Source organism: Protopterus annectens, chromosome 2.part0, assembly GCF_019279795.1.
Source record: "Protopterus annectens isolate FY-2018-M chromosome 2.part0, PAN1.0, whole genome shotgun sequence".
Classification (NCBI taxonomy): Eukaryota; Metazoa; Chordata; order Ceratodontiformes; family Protopteridae; genus Protopterus; species Protopterus annectens.
In genome coordinates, this window is record NC_056728.1 from 201,627,125 (window position 1) to 201,649,681 (window position 22,557).

The 22,557-nt window shown below is 44.4% G+C and overlaps 1 protein-coding gene across 1 annotated transcript in view; it reads left to right on the plus strand.

Moving 5' to 3' along the window:
- Window positions 1-22,557, plus strand: part of FN1 (fibronectin 1) — a gene marked incomplete in the record, with an annotated part of 4,425,379 nt that overhangs the window by 18,104 nt on the left and 4,384,718 nt on the right. Inside the window, 1 exon segment of the mRNA XM_044060668.1 lies at window positions 7,190-7,318. Coding sequence (XP_043916603.1) covers window positions 7,190-7,318 — 129 coding nt within the window.

Sequence of the window (22,557 nt, forward strand, 5' to 3'; positions counted from 1 at the left end):
TAATCAGTTTCAGCAGTAGTTGTATGCTGACAGAAGAATTAAAACTTGGTATTTTGTTAGCGTTTGATATTGTAATCCAGTTAATTCTTAAGTACAACATTTCCCCCTCTTAAACTTAGACATTTTTGTACAGCTCCAAATTTAGAAATTAAATTTGTATTGCAGGATGACAGAGTTCTACTTTATTGGATACCCCAGACAGAACTACAGAAATGTGTTTTTTTTTTTTTTTTAGGTTTTTCCTGTTATAAAATCTGATATCTTGTCTGTTCTCTTTTTTCTATTGAAAGGAAAGGCAAGTAAAATTAAAGTAATGCCCCCTTTCTGTCCACACTCCTGAAACAATTGTAATGCCCACAGAACAATAGAAGGCCTAAATGTACATGGAGACTACCTGAAAAGCTCTGCTACTGTACTCTGTATACATCAGACTTTTAAGACAGGTGACTCCATGTCTGGTATACAAGGCATCCTCTGCTCCAATGCTGGAACATGCCGCACATGAGCAAGTCAAATGTAGTCAGAAGTGCTCTGTCTGGAGTTCTATGGTTTGGAGGGACTAGTATATCTCGCAGAGGATACCACTTCTGTGGAGCAGACACCCCATTAAGTAAAACTCCTCCCGCTTTGTATTAAAGCACAACTTAGATCTGAGACTCCTGCTTTATCCCATACATGGCTCCATGCAAATTCTGTGCCAAGGTCCTAGTTATTCTCTTAAGAGTTGTATGTAATGCACTATGGGGTGGCTTAGGCCACTTGTTAACCAAACAGGATAGGTTAATTTTAAGCACCAAGGGAAACTGGTAAGGCTTAAAATGACCCACAGGGGTAGCTAGCCTAACACTTTACTATGACCCTATGTGGCTTGCATTTTAGGTGGAAAGAAAAAAAATGGATGGCTTTTAGTCCTTTGTAGATGTACTCAGTTATGTGAAGATAGTGCTTTTAATGGAACAGTTTCTTTTTTTGTGCCATAAGTGCCTGTAATCAGTCCTCTGGCTGTAAATGCCTTACTTTTTCATTCAAGTTAAGCTTTAACATTCTAAAAGCCCTCCACTTGCCTCTTCTGTAACACTGCCTTTATGTGAAATATTTTCTCTTGCCTTTGTGAGATCTTCTCTTGCCCTTTTCAAACCCATACTTCCTACCTAACTTAGTGCAATGTATTTTAAGATTCTCCACTCGCGTTTATCTGTGTGTACCAAGTTTCTTCTTAATGTCCTTGTTTGCTCCATTATCGCCAGTTATGTCCACTTCTAACATCTTCATTTATCTTGTTTATAACACATTTAAATTGTGGCAACACCAGCATTGCAATTTTGAATATTGCTATTCTCAAGAGTTTTTGTTTGTAGCGCACGCTCACACTGATAGGCCTGATGCATAGTGGGGTCGTTTAGCGTCGCCTCTGACTTTGACAGTGTATAACTAACAAACTATGGTATTATTCTTCTGCATAATATGAATACTGTATTCTAACTATTCACAAATTCACTCTAAACACTTGGTTACAGTGCAGTATTGCTCTAGATCATGTTATCATTCTGCTTTCACATTTAAAATGTAACTAACCTCTGCCTGCTTCTAAACAATTTTGTAGACTGTCGCTAAAGCTACTATCTCTCTCCCTTATTTCTCTCTTTAGACCCCCCCCTCCAAACTAGAGGCTTACCGCATGGTTCCTAAGCCCCCGTCGCAGACTTATTGGAGATTCAGGGTACATGACTATTCTACCCTAAAGTGTGCTATCTGACTACCATCTGCTGCAGGTATTAAAAAGCACCAGATCTAAAAGTAACCTTTTGCCCTACTGATAATTCCAGCATAAACCAAAAAGGCATTAAAACTAACAAGAAAAGGACATTAAAACTAAAAAGCTGACTTTGTAAGCTGTTACCTTTTAGGACCCAGGAAAAACCCTTGTGGTGTAGTCCCCGCTCCGCTTCGCCCTCGCTCCGCTCGGGCTCACTCTGCTCCCCACCCTGCCCCCATACCTCTACATTTATTAGGTCATTAAGCCCATCCCCCTCATCACCAACCAATCGCAACTGTCCCTCACTCTGACTCCTCTCCCTCCCACTTTCTTTATTCTGACTATACTACCAAGACTACTCCCTCAGTCCGCCCACCAACCTTCCTCTATCCCTCTTCCCTCCATTATCCCCCCCCAGCTTTTTTGTATACCCACTCTACCAGGGTAATTCCCACTAGCATGTTACACTCATCTACTTCCCCTCTCACCATGGATAGAAACTTTCACCACCCTTCCCTTCTTATTACTCCTTATTATCTCTTATCTCTTAACAAGTTATGAAACTCTAGTCCTAGCAGGAGCCTACCTCCCCAAGGGTCATACCTCTCTACACTCAGAACCCCTCCAATCTCATCCCTCCCTCCCACTACCCCGTTAGCAACCTGATTTCCAAAAAAAAACATCCTACCCTCAGACACCCTAAAGTACCTTCAACTAAGGACACTCTCAAATTACTAATAAAGCTCCAAAAAATATTTGACTACTTGAAAAAATCCATCACAAAAGATGGCGATATCCACCCCAACCCAGGCCCTAACTTTGACCAAGGCCCTAACACCTTGAAAGCTGCCAGAAGCTCAGTGGGCTCCCTCCTTATCCTTCACCTGAATCTAAGAAGTATCAATAATAAGGTACACAACTTACATGCCATGCTTGCAACCCACTCCCCTGACATCATGTGTCTATCAGAAACATGGCTCAAACCTAGCACTAAGGATGAAGAAGTCATCCCACCTGGGTATAACATTCTCAGGGCCGACCGAATTACTAGAAAGGGTGGGGGAACAGCTGTCATGTTTAAGAACTCCTTGAACGTTACAATGCACCTGCTAGAATTGGAAATGCTCAACAAAAGGAGAGCATCATTGATTGGATTCTTACTAATAAGACCCCAAACAACTATACTGCAGGGACCCTTCCAAACTACCTTAGTGACCACCTTATTACCTTTATCATAAAACACAAATGCCCGACCTCAAACCATCCCCTAACCAGACTAGTTAGGAATAGTAAGAATTTTGTCCCAGACAATTTTCTTGCAGACCTCAAAACATGCAATTAGTCCATCCTTAAAACTCTCCCCTTAGATGAGTGTCATATTTTAATGACATCTTCCTCAAGATACTTGACTCAAGCTCCAATGAGACTCACTAGAACTAAGGAACGTATCGCACCTTGGTTAACAAAAGATACTGAATCCAAAATCAAACTCCGTGATCAGGCCTGGAATAAATGGAGATCTACCAAAACCCACCTTGACCGCATCAAGTTTCTACAGCTTAGAAACTCAACCAAATCAGCCGTTAAGACTGACAAAAAACAATATTTCTGCCACCTCCAAGACAAACACCAGCATAATCCTAAAAAATTCTGGGCTGGGTTCAATCACCTCCTTCATCCGGGAAAATCCACCACCCCCATCCCTGAAAAACCTTTGGGCAAAGATCCAGGACAAATGGCCAACACTTTCAATTCATTTTTCACTGAGACCATCCAGTCCCTCGCCAATCAGCTTACCACTTCTCCCTCGGCCACAACCTTAACTAAAGACCCAACTCAACCCTCCTTTAACCTACAACCCACATCTACCTCCTATATTCGAACCCTCTTGAAAAAACTTAAACCAACTACCTTAGCGGCTGACTTACTCCCAGCCAATTACTTACAGTTGGCATCTGACGCCATAGCCTACCCTGTTTCAATCTTGATCAACCGGTCCATTTCTGAAGCTTCTATTCCTTCAATCTGGAAAATCTCCTATATCATCCCTCTGCATAAAGGTGGGTCCTCCACTGACTCATCTAACTACAGACCAATAGCTATACTATCTCCTCTAGCCAAGATCTTGGAACGCTGCGTTCACAAACAACTCATTACCCATTTTTCTCGTAACAACCTTCTCTCCAACACCCAGCATAGCTTTCGCCCCCATCATAGCACAACCTCTGCCCTTCTCTCCTTTGTTGACTCAGTCAACCAAAACCGCAATAATAAACTTATATCCTCTGCGCTATTTCTAGATCTATCAAAAGCTTTCGACGTGGTCAATCACAAACAGTTGATTCACACGCTGGAAAACTTTCAACTTAGCAAATCAACCATAAATTGGTTTAATGACTACCTCTCTTGTAGAAAACAGGCAGTCCAGTGGCAAAACACTCTAATCAGACCTACTCCCAACTAACATCGGTGTTCCCCAAGGATCTATTCTTGGTCCCCTCCTCTTTTCCCTCTTTATAAATGGTCTACATTTGATCATTCCCAAAGCCACATGCATTCAATACGCAGATGATTCCACCCTGATCTGCTCTGATGTTTCCCTCGCGAAACTACAAATTGCAACCCAGAATTGCTTCTTAGTTGAACAATGGTTCTCAGAACTAAAGCTTTTACTTAACCCAACCAAAACCAAATTACTTCTAATTTTCCCCACACCAATTGCCTCCCAAGGAAAAGAACCACCTAGTTCCAACAACCCAACCTTCCACGTGTCCTCCAACAATGGGACCATAATCAAACCTGTCCCCCACACTAAACTATTAGGGGTGACCATAGATAACCAGCTTAAATTTGATACACATGTTAGTCTGACCAAGTCAGTTAACAAGAAACTTGGGTCTGTGTATAGAATAAAGAACCTTCCTAACCCCGCACACCAAACTAACTATTGCCAGGACCCACCTCCTCTCCACACTCCTTTATGCATCCCCAGTATTCTCCTTCCTTAAGAGAGAACTCAATAAACTATCTACAACCTATAACCATATAGCCAGATTCATAACAGGAATGCCCTATTGCACCCATCACTGCCAAAATCTAAGGACACTGGAATGGCTAGAACTGCCCAACATTCTCAAACTCAACCAACTCACTGAGGTTTTTAAAACAATCAACCACCCAGAAAAACCCCCCTCACTGAACAAAATATTCACCCCCTACTCCAACCTTGTATCCCTTCGGTCGTCCAAAAGCCTACTAGTTCAGACCATTAAACCTAACAACTTGGGAGGCGAAGCACTCTATGCTAATTCCATTGGCAAATCTTGGAATGCCCTCCCAAACAACCTAAGGCATATGACCTCTCCTCACCAATTCAAAAAACACCTCAAAGATCTCCTAAAGTCCCATTGGCTATACCCTTGCTCTAATCCAGACTAATAGCAAACGCCCCAGGCCCACCAAATCCTCTACCCAACCCAAAACCTAATGGGTTCATAATGTAGCCAGGCTAGATCATCTTTTTAAGCCTGTACCTCTTAACTAACATGTTTAACCTGTTTATTACTTTATTCTTGTATGTAATAATAACCAATTAATCTTCTTATGTTTCTGTTAAACTTCCTCTGACTATAGCTTTGAATGTAATAATAATTATGTGCTCTTCTGATTTTTCTGTTTAAATTCCTCTGTTTCTTTTGGAGCTTTTCTCCCCGGGCCTCTACTGAAAATGGACATATATCCAGCTAGACTAGCCCGGTCAACAAATGTAAAATAAATAAATAAAATAAATTAATTGTTTTCTTACTGCTAGAAATACCCAGCTCCATGTATGGCTTCTCACTGTGCTGTACAGTTGCAGGGGAGATGGGGCATAAGCATATCTTGGTACTAGTACTCAACACTACACTGTACAAGTACATATGTGACCTTACAGGGACGGACCTTAACATTTCTGGAGTCTGGTTATCTGCTTATGAATGCCAGCATATTCATGTTGGCTACAGTCTTCACTATTGTACTGTTTACATTCTTATTTGGACAAACCCAAGTGATTTCTTTGAGATACGAGCATTCATTTCAAGAGCCAAGTGTAAATGGCAAACTGTGCAGCCCAACGTAGTCTGTATATTAGTCAAACTTGATATGTTCTAGTTTTAGTTTGAATTTTATTCACAGTAACACTTTTAATATTTGAGAGTAAGCATTTTGGTCATCCAGGTGATGCCTTTCATATGAGGCCATGCATTTGTGTTGCTTGAGTGGTGAGAAATTGGAGAGCCATTAGTTCATGGTTAGAATTTGCACTAAAAGAGTGTCCCCCTGAGTGCATTCTTCCTCCACTTAGGTAAACCCACCATTGCTTCCTGAACAAATGCTTGGGTGATTGGCCTGTTGAACACAGTCTGTCTTCAGTTAGGGCTTTCTATGCCACCAGTGTATGCTAAGAATTAAAATAGTTGAATTAAATGAGAGCTTATCCCTATACAGTCTGTCCTAACACTTTCTCTACTTGTTCCTAGTAGAGATGGGGGCAGCTGTTCAGTGCCACCTGGAAGTGGGTGGGGTGGCTCTGCAGATGTTCTCCCCTTGTGTAAGGGAGGTATAGTGCAACGTTGATGCTTGGTGTAAATTAAACTCATGGATTTTGTCACTGGATGGTAGTTGCAACAGTAAAACAGTGCTTGAGTGGCACCTTCACCTGGATGGGTATAACTGCCTAATGGGCAACCTGCATGGGGAGAGCACCACATAGTGTCACGTTCAGTCTAGTGTTTATGTACATGCTAGGAAGAGTAGTGACAGGGTAATTTGGATGAAATTTTTTTTTGGGGGGGGGGGTGCCAGAAAGCTTGACTGTTAAACTAGATTTGCAGACGTTCTGCTTTGGGCACACTACTACACCAGATATGACTAAACTGAAATGGCCGTAGTCCTGACTTGTCAGAAGGTTCTGTTCATATGTCTTGTCAGGGATATCATTGGGAATGTTAATCCATTTCACTTTGGAATTCTTGCTCACATTACTAATGTACTGCGTTCATTTTTTTCTAGTTCAGACACTAGTTGGAAGGTTTTTTTTTAATCTTGTCGAAACTAAGACTCATCAGTCTAAAATCCAGACTAATGCAGTTTCCCTTCCCTGAAACAGTTTTCTTATTGCATCTTAAGCTGAAACTGTAATGCTAGATTTCACTTAAACACGTGTAAAATCAGAACTATGCTATCTGCCAAATGCCGATCAGTGGAACACAGTGACCCAAGTTGTCCTTTGGGAGTGGTTTAGTGTAGAGTAAATGGCATAAGATTTAAAGCCATACATGTGAATTTTTAAGCAGACATTGCATTGGTTGTCTTTCCTTATGCTGGCAGTCAAATTGTTAATGTTTTTATTGTAAGTCATGTAACCTGAAGCTCTGGTATCTGTTTTAACAGATGGATGCAGTGATGGTGGTCGACAATATCAGATCAACCAACAATGGGAACGTACATACCTGGGCACGACACTCTTGTGTACTTGTTATGGAGGAGTGCGGGGCTTCAACTGTGAGACCAAACCTGAAGGTAAGGGTGTACCACACAGTTGTATCTGCCTTTTTTGGCAGGGGTAATATTTACAGCTTGCATTTGAACAAATGTAACACTACATTGTCACTGGATGGTAGTTGCAACAGTCCAACAGCTTTTTGTCTTTAGGATGCAACTCAAGACAGTCAATGGACTTGTCCTGAGCACAAGCTGCCTTTTAAGATTTGTATATGCTTGCCTTGTGCCAGTGGTAAGATGCAATCTTGCAATAACTATCTGATGCAGTTAAGCTGCATTCTGTTGGCTTGTTTCTCTAGTTATAGGTGTCGGCCAGCTCACCTTGCAAGACTGTTTGCTATTCATCTTGGTTCTGTGCTTTGTGACAGCACACGGCAGTGCCGGGCATCCATATTTCTCTCTTAGTAAGAAATCTTGAGCTCTGCATTCACTAGCAGTAAAGACCAACAAAATGTTCTTGCCCTTTGTAAGACGTGAAGTAAAAGATGAAGTAACTGCAAAGTAAGAGGGTGTTTTACATATGGTCTACTTCTACAACCCGTCCCAAAATAAGGGATAGCATGCCTTGGGTGCCTCAAAATTTAAGGTGCTTGGAGCCCTGGGGGGAAGCTTTATATGCCAGCCAAAGAAATGGTGACTAAGCTTTCAAGATGGTCTGAGACCTGACCTACTGAATGTTGACTGCGTTGTTTAGTAAGTAAATGGGGTGTGAGGGGGATGATCTTGGTGTTTCACTGTTGCAGTTATATTTGGGTAATCTGCTGGCAGGTTGCCCTCAGTCAGCCTGATTAACAAAGTCTTTGGTCCTGTATCGGTTGCTGATGTCCTTCAAGGATGCATCTGCAGTCATAACATATGGGTTGTCCTGCCTCGGGCAGCCCTTCGGTTGGCTGGATTCCAAAGTCTGGGTCTGGCCTCGGCTGATGTCACACTTTCCCTGACGTCAGAGCGTCTGGGGTATAAAAGCATCAGCCGACGCCATCTTCCTCAGTCTTTCTTGCCGCGCGGTGCCCAAAGCAGAAGCAGTTCGCAAGTGCCGGTTGGCCAGCTCCTTTGATTCGGCTACACTAAGACTTCGAAAAAGCTAAGTACCCCGTTGGGGACTCTTTCTTGCCTCAGCCGATGTCAGATATTGTTTAACTTGTGGGAAACAAATACCTCATAAGGATTTCCACTCTTACTGTCTCCCTTGCTTAGGCCCAGACCACGATGTCTCAGCCTGCTCTGCCTGTGCTTCCTTCAACCGACGAATGCTTAGGCGTCGGTCGGATTTTGCAGAGGAATATTTTGGGGCTAACTTTGCGTATATAATGCCGTCGGAGACTCCGACTACACATATGGTTAAACGGAAGGACAAGGACCGACCCTCGCGGCCCGCGGTTTCGGCTGAAACCTCGGTCAGGCCTACCGTCAGTGTTTCGGCTGAAACTGAGTCCTCGGTGCTTCCTGTTACCGAATCCTTACAACCGACTACCTCTGCCTCGGAGGCTCCGGCCAAGTCGGTTATTGAACTACCTATGGAAACCGGTGTCCAGGACATGTCTGACACCATTCCTTTAGACAAGTCTACCCCTGCATGTGGTGCAGCCAGACCCCCTGCATCCATGTCCATTAAGGCCTTCTCCAGGGCTAAAGCTGCCAAACTTGCTAAAGCTTTGCCTCCCAAGCCTACTTCTCAGAGGCTTTCCACCAGCACTCAAATTCTCAGCCTAGCAGAGGACCTTATCTCCTTATAGGTTCTCAACCTCACCCGGACAGGGGCTCTCTTCCACCTCCAGACAAAAGGCCCAGGGTTGAGCCCTCTGACCCCCACTCTTCAGATGAGTCTACGGATGAATCTGTTGTCAGAGCACCAGCAGGAGGCTTATTCGGCCTACGAGGATTCTGATGCTGAAGAATCTATTCCTTCGGCCTCCCCTCCTGAAGAGTTTTCTTTTTGGTGAGACACTACATTCTATGAGGGAGCATTTCCAATGGCAGGGCCAGGAATTTTCTGATTCCAGAAAAAGATTAAGAACCTTTTTACATTTACCTCAGCATAGCCCTTTGGCTATCCCTCCTGTCTTGAATATTATTTATGTGTACTCTGATGCTAGTACAGCCCCTGATTCTCTCCCTCCGGCTCCTGCCAAACCTGATAGGTATTACAGGGTTCCGGATTCTCATTTTCACCTGTAAAAGGCCCACACTGCAGACCCAGAAACCATTTCACAGGGCCCTAAAGGGGTTGCAGCTGCCACTGCTAAAAATCCTTTACCTTCTGAAAGGGAATCTAGAGCTTTAGAGCGATGGGGAAAGAAAGTTTATACTTCTGCAACTTTCTATGAGGGCATTAAATTGTCAATTCCATATGATTCAGTACCAAGAGTATTTGTTAGATGAATTGTATAAGAAACTTTCCTCTTCTGAGCCCCTTGACCGTAAATCTCTTCAGGATCTGGTACATAACTCACAGCAGGTTAGCAACCATTTTCTGCAATGTGGCTATGATGCACTGGAAGCATCATGTAGGTCAGCAATGACAGGGGCAGTCATACGAAGGCATGCCTGGTTGAAGGAACAAGCTCTACCGGACCATGTTAAAGCTAAGCTCCTGGATGCTCCAATGGAAAAACAAAAATTATTTGGTTCCACGGCCCAGGAGGTCTTGAAGTTTGAAGAAAAGGCAAAATCTGTGCTAACAGTCAAGGACTTTCTGCAGGTACAACCACCGAGATTCAGCAGAAATTGGCCTACTAAGAATTGGTCCTTTCTGGACTCAGACAGATCAGAGAGGCAGGAACAGGTGTACCAGAGGTAGGGGGCCAAGCTAGAGGCCACTATAGAGGCAGTCAGTGGCAGCCACCCAACCAGAGAGGTAATGCAGGAACAGCAACTGCTACACCAGGACAAATGCAGACTTATTTTTGACCCCGCCAACCAGGGCTCAATTAGAAGCACCATTGGGCGGAAAGCTTTCTTTATTTTCAAAAAATTGGCATTACATTACAAGGGACTCATGGACACTGCAAATAGACAAAGGATACAGGTTCCATTTCCACACATTGCCAAAAAGAAAAGTAATGCCAGGCCTGCCACCAAATCAGAGGGCAGAGGCTTTGAAGCAAATCACTAAATTACTACAAATGAAAGCCATAGAGAAGGTTCCTTTCTCAGAACAAGGCCATGGTTTTTATTCAAGGCTATTTCTTGTTCCAAGGAAAGAATCAGTGGAGACCTATTCTCGACCTGTCCGCACTGAACACTTACCTCATTGTGCCAAAATTCAAGATGCTGACCCTACAGCAGCTTCTTCCCATGCTGGGCAAGAAGTCTTGGCTGGTGACTCTAGATCTCAAGGAGGCATACCTGCATGTCCCCATTCGACAAAGTTGCAGAAGACACCTCAGATTTCTTGCAGGATCAGAGCATTATCAATTCTCAGCTTTGCCCTTTGGCTTGTCTACTGCGCCCAGAGTATTCACGAAATGCCTGGCATCAGTAATTGCACACTGCAGACTTCAGGGGATTCAAATCTACCCATAGCTGGACGACTGCCTGATACAAGCAGACAGCAAGACAAAATTGTTAAAGGACTTGGGACTATGCCATCCAGCTACTACAGGCCTCTGGATACACAGTCTTGATCCAAAAATCAAGACTTGTGCCATCCCAAAGGATAACCTTTTTGGGTGCAGATCTGGATACAACCACCCAAATGGCCTTTCTCACAGAAGAAAAACAGAAACAACTTCCAGATTACTTCAAGAATCTGACAAGACAAACTCCGCTAACTGCAAGGAAAATCCTGCAGGCCCTGGGTTTCATGGCATCTTGCATAATACTAATTCCACAAGTCAGGCTACATACGAGAAGATTGCAATGGTACCTGAGGAGTGTGTGCACTCAGCACAGTCACAGCTTAGAAACTCTGATTCCAATCATACCTTGCCTTCAGAAGGAATTCCTGTGGTGGGCTCTTGCCTGCCAGACCAACAGAGGGCTGCCTTTCTTCAAACCAAACCATCACCACAGACACTTCAGACAGAGGTTGGGGAGCACACATGGAGGACAAATGTATCCAAGGACTATGGTCTCAAGGGCAGCTGCAAATGCACATAAACCAAAAGGAAATGCTGGCAGTGATAAATGCAATCGAGGCTTTCAAGCCTTTCCTTCAACAAGGCCACCTGCTAATAAGGACAGAACACCACAGTTATGTGGTACATAAACAAGCAAGGAGGCACGCATTCCTACCCCCTATGCAGACTGGCTGTGAATCTTATGTGATCTCTGTTTTGAAGCTCAATATACAACTACAGGCCCAGTTCATGTCAGGGAAAGACAATACTCTGGCAAACAGCTTAAGCAGAACTACCATGGACGCACACTAATGGATGCTGCACCCAGACATTTTCTTACTCATAACGCAGACATGGGGAAGGCCCGAGATAGATCTGTTTGCCTCACCCCACAATCGTCAACTGAAAATTTTTTGCACAAGGACATACCATCCACAAGCATGGAAGGTGGACTCTCTTTCAGCTGGAAAGTCCGAAAAGTCTATGCTTTCCCACCAATCTCATTAATGTCCAAGGTTTTACTGAAGATCAGGGCAGAACAGCCAAAAGTGATTCTGATAGCTCCAGATTGGCCAAGGCAGCATTGGTACCCACTGTTGAAGAGCTCATCACAGACGAAACTGTGGCCTCTTCCATTATGGCCTCTTCTGATGCAGAACAATTACAAGATCCTGCATCCCAACCTAAAGACCTTGCAGCTGACTGCCTGGAGAATACCATGACTCCTTCCCAGGACAGCTTATCCCAGAGGGTAAAGGACATTATTATGGAAGCTCGCCGCCCTTCCACAAGGAAGGCATACTCGGCAAAATGGAAAAGATTTCTCAGTTGGAACACAACAAAAGGCCTTGATGTGACAGTGATCAACATGTCACATATACTGGAATACTTGGCAGAATTGTTCCACAATGGCCTGTCTTTTTCTTCCATTAAAATACATGCCTCAGCAATTTCAGTAGAATGTAATGTAATCCCTCTCAAGACAATTTCTCAGAGGAATCAAAAACTTCAATTCTCCAAGGAAACCACCTTTACCTACTTAGGACCTTAACTTTGTGCTGGAAAAACTAACACTACCGCCATTTGAACCAGCAGCTTCGGCAGATCCAGTTTTTATCCTGAAACTGCATTCCTTCTGGCCATAACTTCAGCAAGATGAGTATCTGAGTTACAAGCTTTAATGGCAGTGCAGCCATTTCTTATTTTTCATCAGGACAGAGTTTCATTAAGAACCAACCCAACCTTTATGCCAAAGGTGGTATCTAGAGTATCCTTGAACCAAGCAATTCATTTGCCTACATTCTTCCCAAATCCACAAAATAAAGGGGAGAAACTTCTACACACTCTGTATATCCACAAACAATTATGCTACTATTTGGACCGAACCAAAAGTTACAGAAAGACTGACCAACTGTTTGTAGCATATGCTGCTGGGACACAAGGAAAAGCAATTTCCAAACAGACCATCTCAAAATGGATAGGAAATTGCATTCGCTTTTGCTACTCCTTTCATGGAAAGACTGTTCTGCGAATATTAGGCCTCATTCCATGAGAGCTACAGCCTTCCTAAGAGGGGTGGCTACCAAGGACATTTTAGAAGCGGCTACATGGAGCTCCGTGCATACTTTAGCCAAGCATTACAATTTACCCTTATACTCCAGATCCAGAGCAGGTTTTGCTACAGCAGTCCTGCAGGGTCTCAACTACACCATTGTCTTGGTACCTCCACCCCCAGATTGGCGCTGGTATTCTACCCATATATTATGACTGCAGATGCATCCTTGAAGGACATAGTACAGTTATCTACCCACCATAAATGTAGATGTCCGATAGGTATGCATCTGCAGTCAGGTTTACCCTCCCTCCTTCCCCTCTGTGGTATTCCTAGGGTGCTTACCCCTTCATTAGCTAGCTGGGGGAATCCGTTAGAGTGTGTGTGTGTGTGTGTGTGTGTGTGTGTGTGTGTGTGTGTGTGTGTGTGTGTGTGTGCATTGTTTGCAATTTTCTCCAAATTTAGTCTTAGAGGGCACCTGGCATCTGGGGCAAGAAACTGAGGAAGATGGCATCGGCTGATGCTTTTATACCCCAGACGCTCTGACGTCGGGGAAAGTGCGACATCAGCCGAGGCCAGACCCAGACTTTGGAATCCGGCTGACCAAAGGGCTGCCTGAGGCAGGACAACCCATATGTTATGACTGCAGATGTATACCTATCGGACATCTACATTTATGGTAGGTACAAAACTGTACTTTCCTTCTTCCATGACGTCAGGGGTACAAAACATGCAGCTGACTCCCATTACATCAGTCTTGCTTGCCACACTGTGCCTGAAGCAGTTGGCAAGTGCCAGTCTGCCAACTCCTGAAATTTTTCGAGTTTCAGAACCGAAGTCTTCAACTATAAAAAGCCAAGTACCCTGTTGGGGAAACTTTCTTGCTCCTTACCGATGTCAGTAAAAGTTGTTAATTGCATTACTTGTGGAAAGCAAATACCTCACAAAGATTTTCATTTGTACTGTGTTCCTTGCCTAGGCCCTGACCACAAAGTACTTTGCTGTCAGTTTTGTGCTAAATTTAATCAATACATTATTAAACGTCTGTATATTTTTGCCTCTAAATATTTTGGCTCACACTTTAATTATCCAGAAATGTCTGTTGGCAATCTGACTACTGGAATACCTAAATGCAAAGAAAGACACAGGACGAGGTCCAAAACTGGCTATGCTTCTCCTAAGCCAGTCGCCAGCTCACTGGTACTCAGTGAAGCACTTTCGCAGCCCCCAACACCCACAACGTCTAATTCGCAGGCCTCTACTGAGACCCACTTAGAGTCTGGTGTGCTGCGAAATGCTTCAGTTATGGAACCCGCGGATGTCTCTACCTTAGATGGGTCTGGAGCAGCTGTGCAGGCACCGGCTTCGGAGGGTGTGTTCAGGCCTACAGATTTATATAGTAGACCGCCATCTTCAAAACTAAGGTCAAAATCTGTCTAAAAAAACAATGCCTGGGCCACATGTGCAGGCCCCTATGCCTAAAAAACAATTTATCAAAATGGCTGACTATTTATTTAATTCTGATCAGGGGTAGTCAACCTACTCTTCTCTCCCCCCTTCTAAGAGGCCTAGGCAAGGCATTGATTATGAATCTTCTGAACAGGATTCTATTTCTTTGAACAAGATTTGTCCTAGTCCTACTTATGAGGACTCTGATGCAGAAGATTCCATTTCTTCTGCCCCCCCGCCCGATTTTTCTTTTGGGGAAACTTTCCCTATAAGGTATGTAAAGTCAGGATCTCTCTGAATGTACAGAGACTTGGGGTTTTCTTCCTCCTCCCTCCTCAGCATAGGCCTTCGGCTATACCTCCTGTTCTAGACATCGTTGTTTTTTCAGAATCTAGTATGGCTCCTGATTCTCTGCCTCTGGCTCCTTGTAAGCCAGACAGATACTACAGGGTTCCTGACTCTCACAATTTCCTTTTCAGAAATCCTATTTCAGATCCTGAAACCATTTCTCAGGGTCCCAAGGGCATTTAAGGCCTGTACTGTTAAGTCCTACCCCTTTTGATAAATCTATCCAGCGCCCTGGAATCTCTAAGAAGGCTTACACTTCTGCAACCTTGGCAGTCGGGGCTTTAAACTGTCAATTTCATATGCTTAACAGCATATCATGGGACTGATTTTAACCAGAAAATGTTAATTTCTGACTGTGGAAAATAAAGATTTACAGGATTTATTGCATTCAGCTGAACAAGTTGGAAAACATACTTTGCAATGTGGTTTTGATTATTTGGAGGCCTCTTGCAGGGCTGCTGTAACTGGGTCTGTGCTAAGAAGACCTGCTTGGCTCAGAGCATACTCTGCCTGATCATGTTAAAGCAAAATTGTTGGATGCTCCTCTGCAGCAGGACAGTCTCTTTGGTAATAAGGCTGAAGAATTCTTAAAGATGGAAGGTAAAGCTAAATCTCTGTAAACTGTGAAAGATTTCTTACAAGTGCAACCTCCAAGATTTAGTAGGCACTTGCCTACTAAGAACTGGTCCTTCCCAGTCCCTTCAAGAGCCACTCAAGCCAAACCCAGACATTCCAAAGGTTCCAGGTTTCAGTCAAAAGGGACTTGGAGAACAAAACAATGGGGTGCCTTTTCCAAATCTGGAAACTAGGCACGTTCCTATGTTAAACTCTCAGACTCCCCTTTACACTTACCAAGCACTTATCTTTTAGCCACCCTTTTGGGGGGGGGGGGACTGGTACTTCATGCAAGAAATTGACAACTTATAACCCAGGACAAATGGGTTTTAAATATAGTATCCCAGGGATACAGATTCCATTTATCCACATTGCCAATCCTAAATGGATGGCCAGAGCTGCCCCCAAATCAGTGGGCATAGGCCCAGAAACAAGTACTGTTTTCTCATGCACATGGGGCCTATTCAACCAGTATCAGAAGAGGGGAAAAGGGACAAGGTTTCTATCGAGACTAATTTTTTTTTTTTTTTCCTGGTACCCAGAAAAGACAAATCGTGGCGTCCAATTCTGGACTTAACTACTCTTAAACTCATTTCTGGACATTACAAAATTCAAGATGCTGACTCTTCAGTAGTTACTTCCTATGCTAGGCGAAGATGCCTGGTCAGTTACTCTAAATTTAAGAGGCTTACCTGCATATCCCACTCGGGGAATCTTGCAGAAGATGCCTCCGCTTCAAAGCAGGTTACTTGCATTACCAGTTCTCTGCACTGCCCTTTGGCTTGTCTATTGCACCCAGGGTCTTCACAAAGTATCTGCATTGTGCAGACAAAGAAATATTCAAATATATCCATACCTGAATGATTTGCCTAATTTGGGCAGAAAACCGGGACTTTCTTCTAAAACATCTGGTGTTTGTAAAAAAGGTGCTAACTTGTCTAGGGTACACCATAAATGAAATCACAACTGGTACCCCCTTGAGTTACGTTCCTGCGTGCAAGCTTGAATAAAACTGCCCAGATGGCTTACCTTACGCCAGTAAAGCAAATTCATTTGGTAACTTCAAACAGGTGATCACAACCCTGCTTATCTGCAAGACAAATTGGGATTCATGGCCTCCTGCATTCATCTTATTCCATATACAAGACTGCATATGAGGAAACTTCAGTGGTCCTTTAAAAGTTTATGGAGTCAACATTCCCATCATACCTTGCCTGCAACTAGTTCCTATGGTGGGCAGAAGCCTGCCACCAAAACAAGGGACTGCCATTCACTCCACCCCCTGCTGCCCAAACCCTAACTACTACAGACTTCAGACTGCTTGGGGGGGGCTCGTCTGGCAGGGACGTGCATTCAGGGCAAAGGAGTCTGAATCCAAATGCACCTTCATATCAACCAAAAAGAGATGCTAGCTGTACAGAACTTCAAGGACTACCTTCATCCAGGACAATTAATGATAGACAGACCACCAGAGTTGTGTGGTACATGAGCAGGAGGGTACATACTCTTACCCCCTTTGCAGATTAGCCATGGCATTGTGGAACACGTCCTTTACCAATCAAATAAAACTATAAGCTCACTTCCTGCCAGGAAAGCTGAGTAGTCTGGCAGACTAAGCAGAAATCTCATGAACCCACACAAATGGAAACTGGAACCTGGAACCACAGTCAACATGTTGACTTGCAAATGGGGGAGTCCAGCCACAGATCTTGTTGCCTCACCTCACCCCAGAACTATCAGTTGGTCAAATTCTGCACAAGAACTCCTCACAAAAGCCTGGAAAGTGGATGCTCTATCAGTCTATGCCTTTCCCCCTCTGCCTCTACTGTTAAGTTCCAAGTCAAGCAGGACAAAGCAAAAATGATTGCTCCAGATTGGCCTTGCCAACACTGGTACCCACTCATGTGTAATGTCACACCTTCCACCGTGGCACTGCCTCAGACACCTTACTGTCTCAGAACAATCAAATTCTGCACACTCTGCTCCAAACTTTGAATCTTGCAGCATGGCTAATCACCTAAAGTCACCCTTGACATCTGTCGGCAAACCTGTGATGGATGTTATTTTGGAGGCAAGAAGGCCTAGTACTAGAAAATCATATGCTGACAAATAGGAAAGATTCTGTGCCTGGATTCCATCAACACAAGGGATAAGCACAGTAGTGCCCAATATTCCTCAGATTTTACAATACTTAACTGAGATGCTTCACAAGGGCCTGTCCTCTTCCATAAAAATCCATGCCTCAGCCATTTCAGCTCATTACAACACAACCTCCTCTGCTAAAGCCGTATCTCAGAGGGGCCAAAAACTTAAGACCACCCAGGAGAGCTCCATCCCCTGCTTGGGACCTTAATTTTGTATTGGAAAAACTCACTCTCCCACCTTTTGAGACTGCTGCTACTGCAGACTTTAAAAAAAAATTCTCTCATGGAAAACTGCTTTCCTTTTAGCAGTCACTTCAGCTAGAAGGATTTCTGAATTACAGGCTCTTATGGCAATGGAGCTTTTCATTATTTTTCATGCAGACAGGGTGTCTCTCAGGACCAATCCATCCTTCATGCCTAAGGTGGTATCCAGTGTGGCTCTAAATCAGACCATTTGCCAACTTTCTTTCCCAATCCACAGGGGGAGTGGATTCTGCATTCATTGGATGTACACTGACAAGTTAGATTTTATTTAACAGGACATGATCTCTCAATCTGAACTACTGGTGGCATTTGCTGCAGGGGTGGAGGGAAAGGCCATTTCAAAACAGACCATTTCCAAATTGATAAGCCATTGCATTCATTTCTGCTATATGCAGTGAAGGCCCCAAAAGTTCCTCACCAAAAGGATAAAGGGTCTCAAAAATATGTCTTATGCTGCCCGACTGAAAGAACTCCAGCTCTATTCAGTCTCATACCGCTTGCTCAGAGGTGACCTGTGCCTGACATATAAGGCCATGTCAAACCCAGATTTGATGAATATGCTTCACCTCAAAAAATCTAGATCCCTCAGAACCACAAGGGCGGGAGACTTAAACCTTGACACGGTTATAAATAGAACGTGCTGGAGGGACAGATTCATCACCCAGAGACTCCCTATGCTGTGGAACAAAATCCCGGTACATGTGAGGCAGAGCACCTCTCTGGTCTTGTTCAAGAGGAATCTTGACCAATGGATGGGAGATTGCAGATATACCCCAGGGATTACTTCAGCGTCACTGCTTGACAGAGGCACAGCAAAATGATAGGCATAGTTTTTATTCAAACTAAAGGGGTGGTGAAAGCCACATAACTATGGGCTAGGCTTATAAATGCCCTTGGGCAGATAGCCTAGTATGAACCTATGAACCTATGCACCATGGTAAAACTATCCCACAGTGGATCGGATCCCATTCCACCAGGGCTGCATCTACTTCTGCAGCCTATCTGCCCTAGGGCATTTATAAGCCTAGCCAGAGTGTGTTGGCTTTCGCCATCCTTTTAGATTTATAGACTGTGCCTTTGAATAGTAGGTCACAGAACATAGCCCATTTACAGTTAGTTTATTGTGCCTCTGTCTAGCAGGGACCCAGAGATCCCAGGGGGTATACTTAGATCTACCATCCACTAGTCAAGATCTCTGAGGGTCAGTGAGGGGCTCTGTCTAACCTGGACTAGGATTTTGTTTCCGAGTGAAGGGAGTCTCTGATAGGAGTTTGTTCCTCCAAGTCCTATTTCTGTGCTGAGGTTTAAGTCTCGAGTGTGTAGCTCTAAGGGATTTGGATTTCTTGAGGTGGGGCATGTCCATTAATTCTGGGTTGGACATGGCTTTATATGTCACACTGCCTCTGAGTAGGCAGTAAGCAACTGAGTAGAGCTGGAGTTTCTTTAGCCTAACTGCATAGGGCATCTGTTTGAGTCCCTTGATCCTCTTGGTGAGGTACTTTTGGGGTCTTTCCAGTTGCTGCAGGTGTCTGGTAAGGTACATCCCAAATGGGGCATTGTATTCAATTATGGGCCTGATGAGTGATAGTGGCACAAAGACCTCTATCTAGATGTGAAACCTTTTGTGATGAGGTAGGCTATATAGAAGGTCTTTCTAACCACTTTGGCAACGTGATTGTCTGAGGAGAAATTACTATCTACTTGGGTCCCCAAATCCCTAATTACTTCCTCCATACTTAATGGACTACCTCCTATGCAGTAGTCTGTGGGCACTTTGTTTTTCCCAAAGGGTATGACTGTGCATTTTTTTATCATTTAGCTTCAGGCCATGGCTTTGGCACCAGTTATCTGTCTCAGACACTTTTGGAGGATGCTTGTCAGCTGGAGTTTATTATGGCACCCAGTTTGCAGTCATCTGTGAACTTGGTCAGCCATAGTCCTCCCGTGTTTGCCTGTACTTCAGAGAAATACTGAACGAGAGGTCCCAGGACTGAACCTTGTGGGATGCCACTTGTGACTGGTTTAGTCTGACAAGGCACCTCCAATTCTGACCATGTGGGTTCTATCCCTGAGCCAGTTTGCAACCCATCTTGTGACATAGGGGTTGATATTTAAGCTAGTGAGCTTATTTATGATTCCTGAGTGGGGTATTGTGTCAAAGGCTTTTGTGAGGTCCAGGTAGGCTGTGTGGACTACCTTCCCTTCATCTATGGCCCTGGTAACTGTTTCAAAGAAGTCAACCAGGTTCAAGAGGCAAGATCTGCCTTTAACAAAGCCAAATTGGGTAGGATCCAGTGTCTGAAGGTTTCAGATGTCAGTGTTTGAGTTCCATGATGCACTCCATAGCTTTGCAGACCAGGCTAGTCAGGCTTATAGGGCAATAGTTTCTGGGGTCTGTGGCACCTCCCTTGTGGAGCGGGACCACTGTTGCTGTATGCCATTCCCAGGGTACATATCCTGTGGTAAGGCTGAGCTTGAACAGTGACTTAATGTGGGGGTTAAGTTCATTCTGTAGCTCATGTAAGACGCAGCCCAGGACACTGTCTGGTTCCATTGATGCTGTTTTTTGCTTTGGAAAGGGCAGCTCGCACCTGTTCATCTGTGATGTCTGGGAGGCTACACTCTGTTGGGATGGTGATTTGCTCTTTTGGGGGGGAGAAATTTGCACTGAACCTGTCTGCCAGGATGTTGGCAATGTCTGTGGGCTCAATGTATTTTTTCATTTTGCATTAACTGAGCATATCTGGGAGTTGCTGCCCTGGTTCCTGACATAACTAAAGAAGGTCTTGTGATTGTCCTTAGTATCTTGTGCAATTTTTCTTTCTAAGCTGGCCTTTGATTTTATGAGGGATTGTAGCTTCTTGCTAGTACTCATCAGAGATGCCTTCCTGTTTTGGGATTTTGCTCTAGTGTAGTAGCTTCCTCCTTTTTGTTGTATAGCTTATTTATGGCCGGGGTCCACCGGACAGGTCATCTGCCTTTTGGAGGAGTGAGTCTTGGTTCTATTAGCGATAGCATGATCCATACATTCATGTAGGTGTCCATAATATAATGCATTTGAAGGATTCTGCGGTTTGAGCAGTGTTTCCTTTGGCCCAGGGGATTTGAAGGATACCACCTCGGTTTTGAGAAGTGTGAAGTTTGCATTTGAGAAGTTCTTCACTGTGGTTACCTTGGCTGGGGGTGGGGACGGGATATGGATATCCAGTGAGGTTAATTTGTGGTCTGACCTTACTAGTGAGGGGTATACATCTGGTGTGGAACATAGTCTCCTGTGTTTGTGTTGACTAGGTCTAATAGGTTTTCCCCTCTTGTGGGGGTGGTGAACAGTTGTTCCATAGCATTTCAGTTTATAAATTCTAGGAACCGTTGGGTGAGGGTGTGTGGGCTTGAGTAGTTTACCCAGTCAATGTTTGGGTAGTTCAAGTCGCCCAATATAATGCTGTTTGGAGAGGCCTTCATGTTCTCAGGAAGGCAGAGTGGGGTTCCTGAGTTTGGGAGGGTGGTCTGTAGCAGGTTATAAACTGAAAGGCAGATGTCCTTCAAGGATGCATCTGCAGTCCTTACAAATGGGTTGTCCTGTCGTCAGGCAGCCCTTCGGTCGGCCGGATTCCAAAGTCTGGGTCTGGCCTCAGCTGGTGTCGCACTTCACCCGACGTCATAGCGGCAGTTCTTCAGGTATAAAGGCATCAGCCGATGCCATTTTCCTCAGTCTTTCTTGCCGCGTGGCGCCCGAAGTAGAAGCTGTTCGCAAGTGCCGGTCGGTCAGAACCAGAGTACTACTACTACCGAATACTTCTACTACTACCGAAGACTTCTAAAAAGCTAAGTACCCCGTTGGGGACTCTTTCTTGCCTCAGCCGATGTCAGAAAAAGTGAATAACTTGTGGGAAATACCACAAGATTTCTACTCTTACTGCTTACCTTGCTTAGGCCCAGACCACGACGTAGCAGCTTGTCTAGCCTGTGCTTCTTTCAACCGACGAACGCTCCTCCGTCTGTCGGAATTTGCTGAAGAGTTTTTCGGCTCCGATTTTGCTTACATTATGCCGTCTGATCCTCAGACTACACAAATTTCTAAAAAAACGCAAGGAAAAGGACCGACACTCGCAGTCTGCGGTTTCGGCCAACTGTTAAGCCAACCGCGAGTGTCTCTGTTTCGGCTGAAACAGAGTCCACGGTTCTTCCTTCGGCCGAAAGCTTGCCGCTTACAGAGGCCTCCTCCAGCTTGGCTGAATCTGCTACTGAAATCCCACCTGCTCTTGCAGGTTCACAGGATTTATCTGATACTATCCCTTTGGATATTTCTACCCCTGCACGTGGAGCTGCTAGGCCTCCTGCATCCATGTTGATTAAGGCCTTTGCCAGGGCTAAAGCAGCAAAAACTAACAAAACTGTGCCTGCTAAGACCCCCTCTCACAGGCCCAGTTCTAGTTCACAAATGTTTAGTCTAGCAGAGGATCTCATTTCTTTGATCCGGTTTCCCATCCACATCCAGACAGGGCCTCTCACCCACCTCCAGAGAAGAGGACTAGAGTAGAGCCCCCTGAGCCAGTTTCTTCAGATGGCTCCTCTGATGAATCAGATAATTCAAACCCTCCAGAGGCCCCCTTTTCTCCTTATGAGGACTCTGATGCAGAAGAGTCCATTCCTTCTGCCTCTCCGCCTGAGGAATTTTCTTTTGGGGAAACCTTGTATGCTATGAGGGAACAATTTCAATGGCAGGGCCAGGATTTTTCAGACACTAGGAAAAGGCTTAGAACCTTCCTGCATTTGCCACAGCATAGGCCTTTAGCCATTCCTCCAGTACTTACTGTTGTGGAT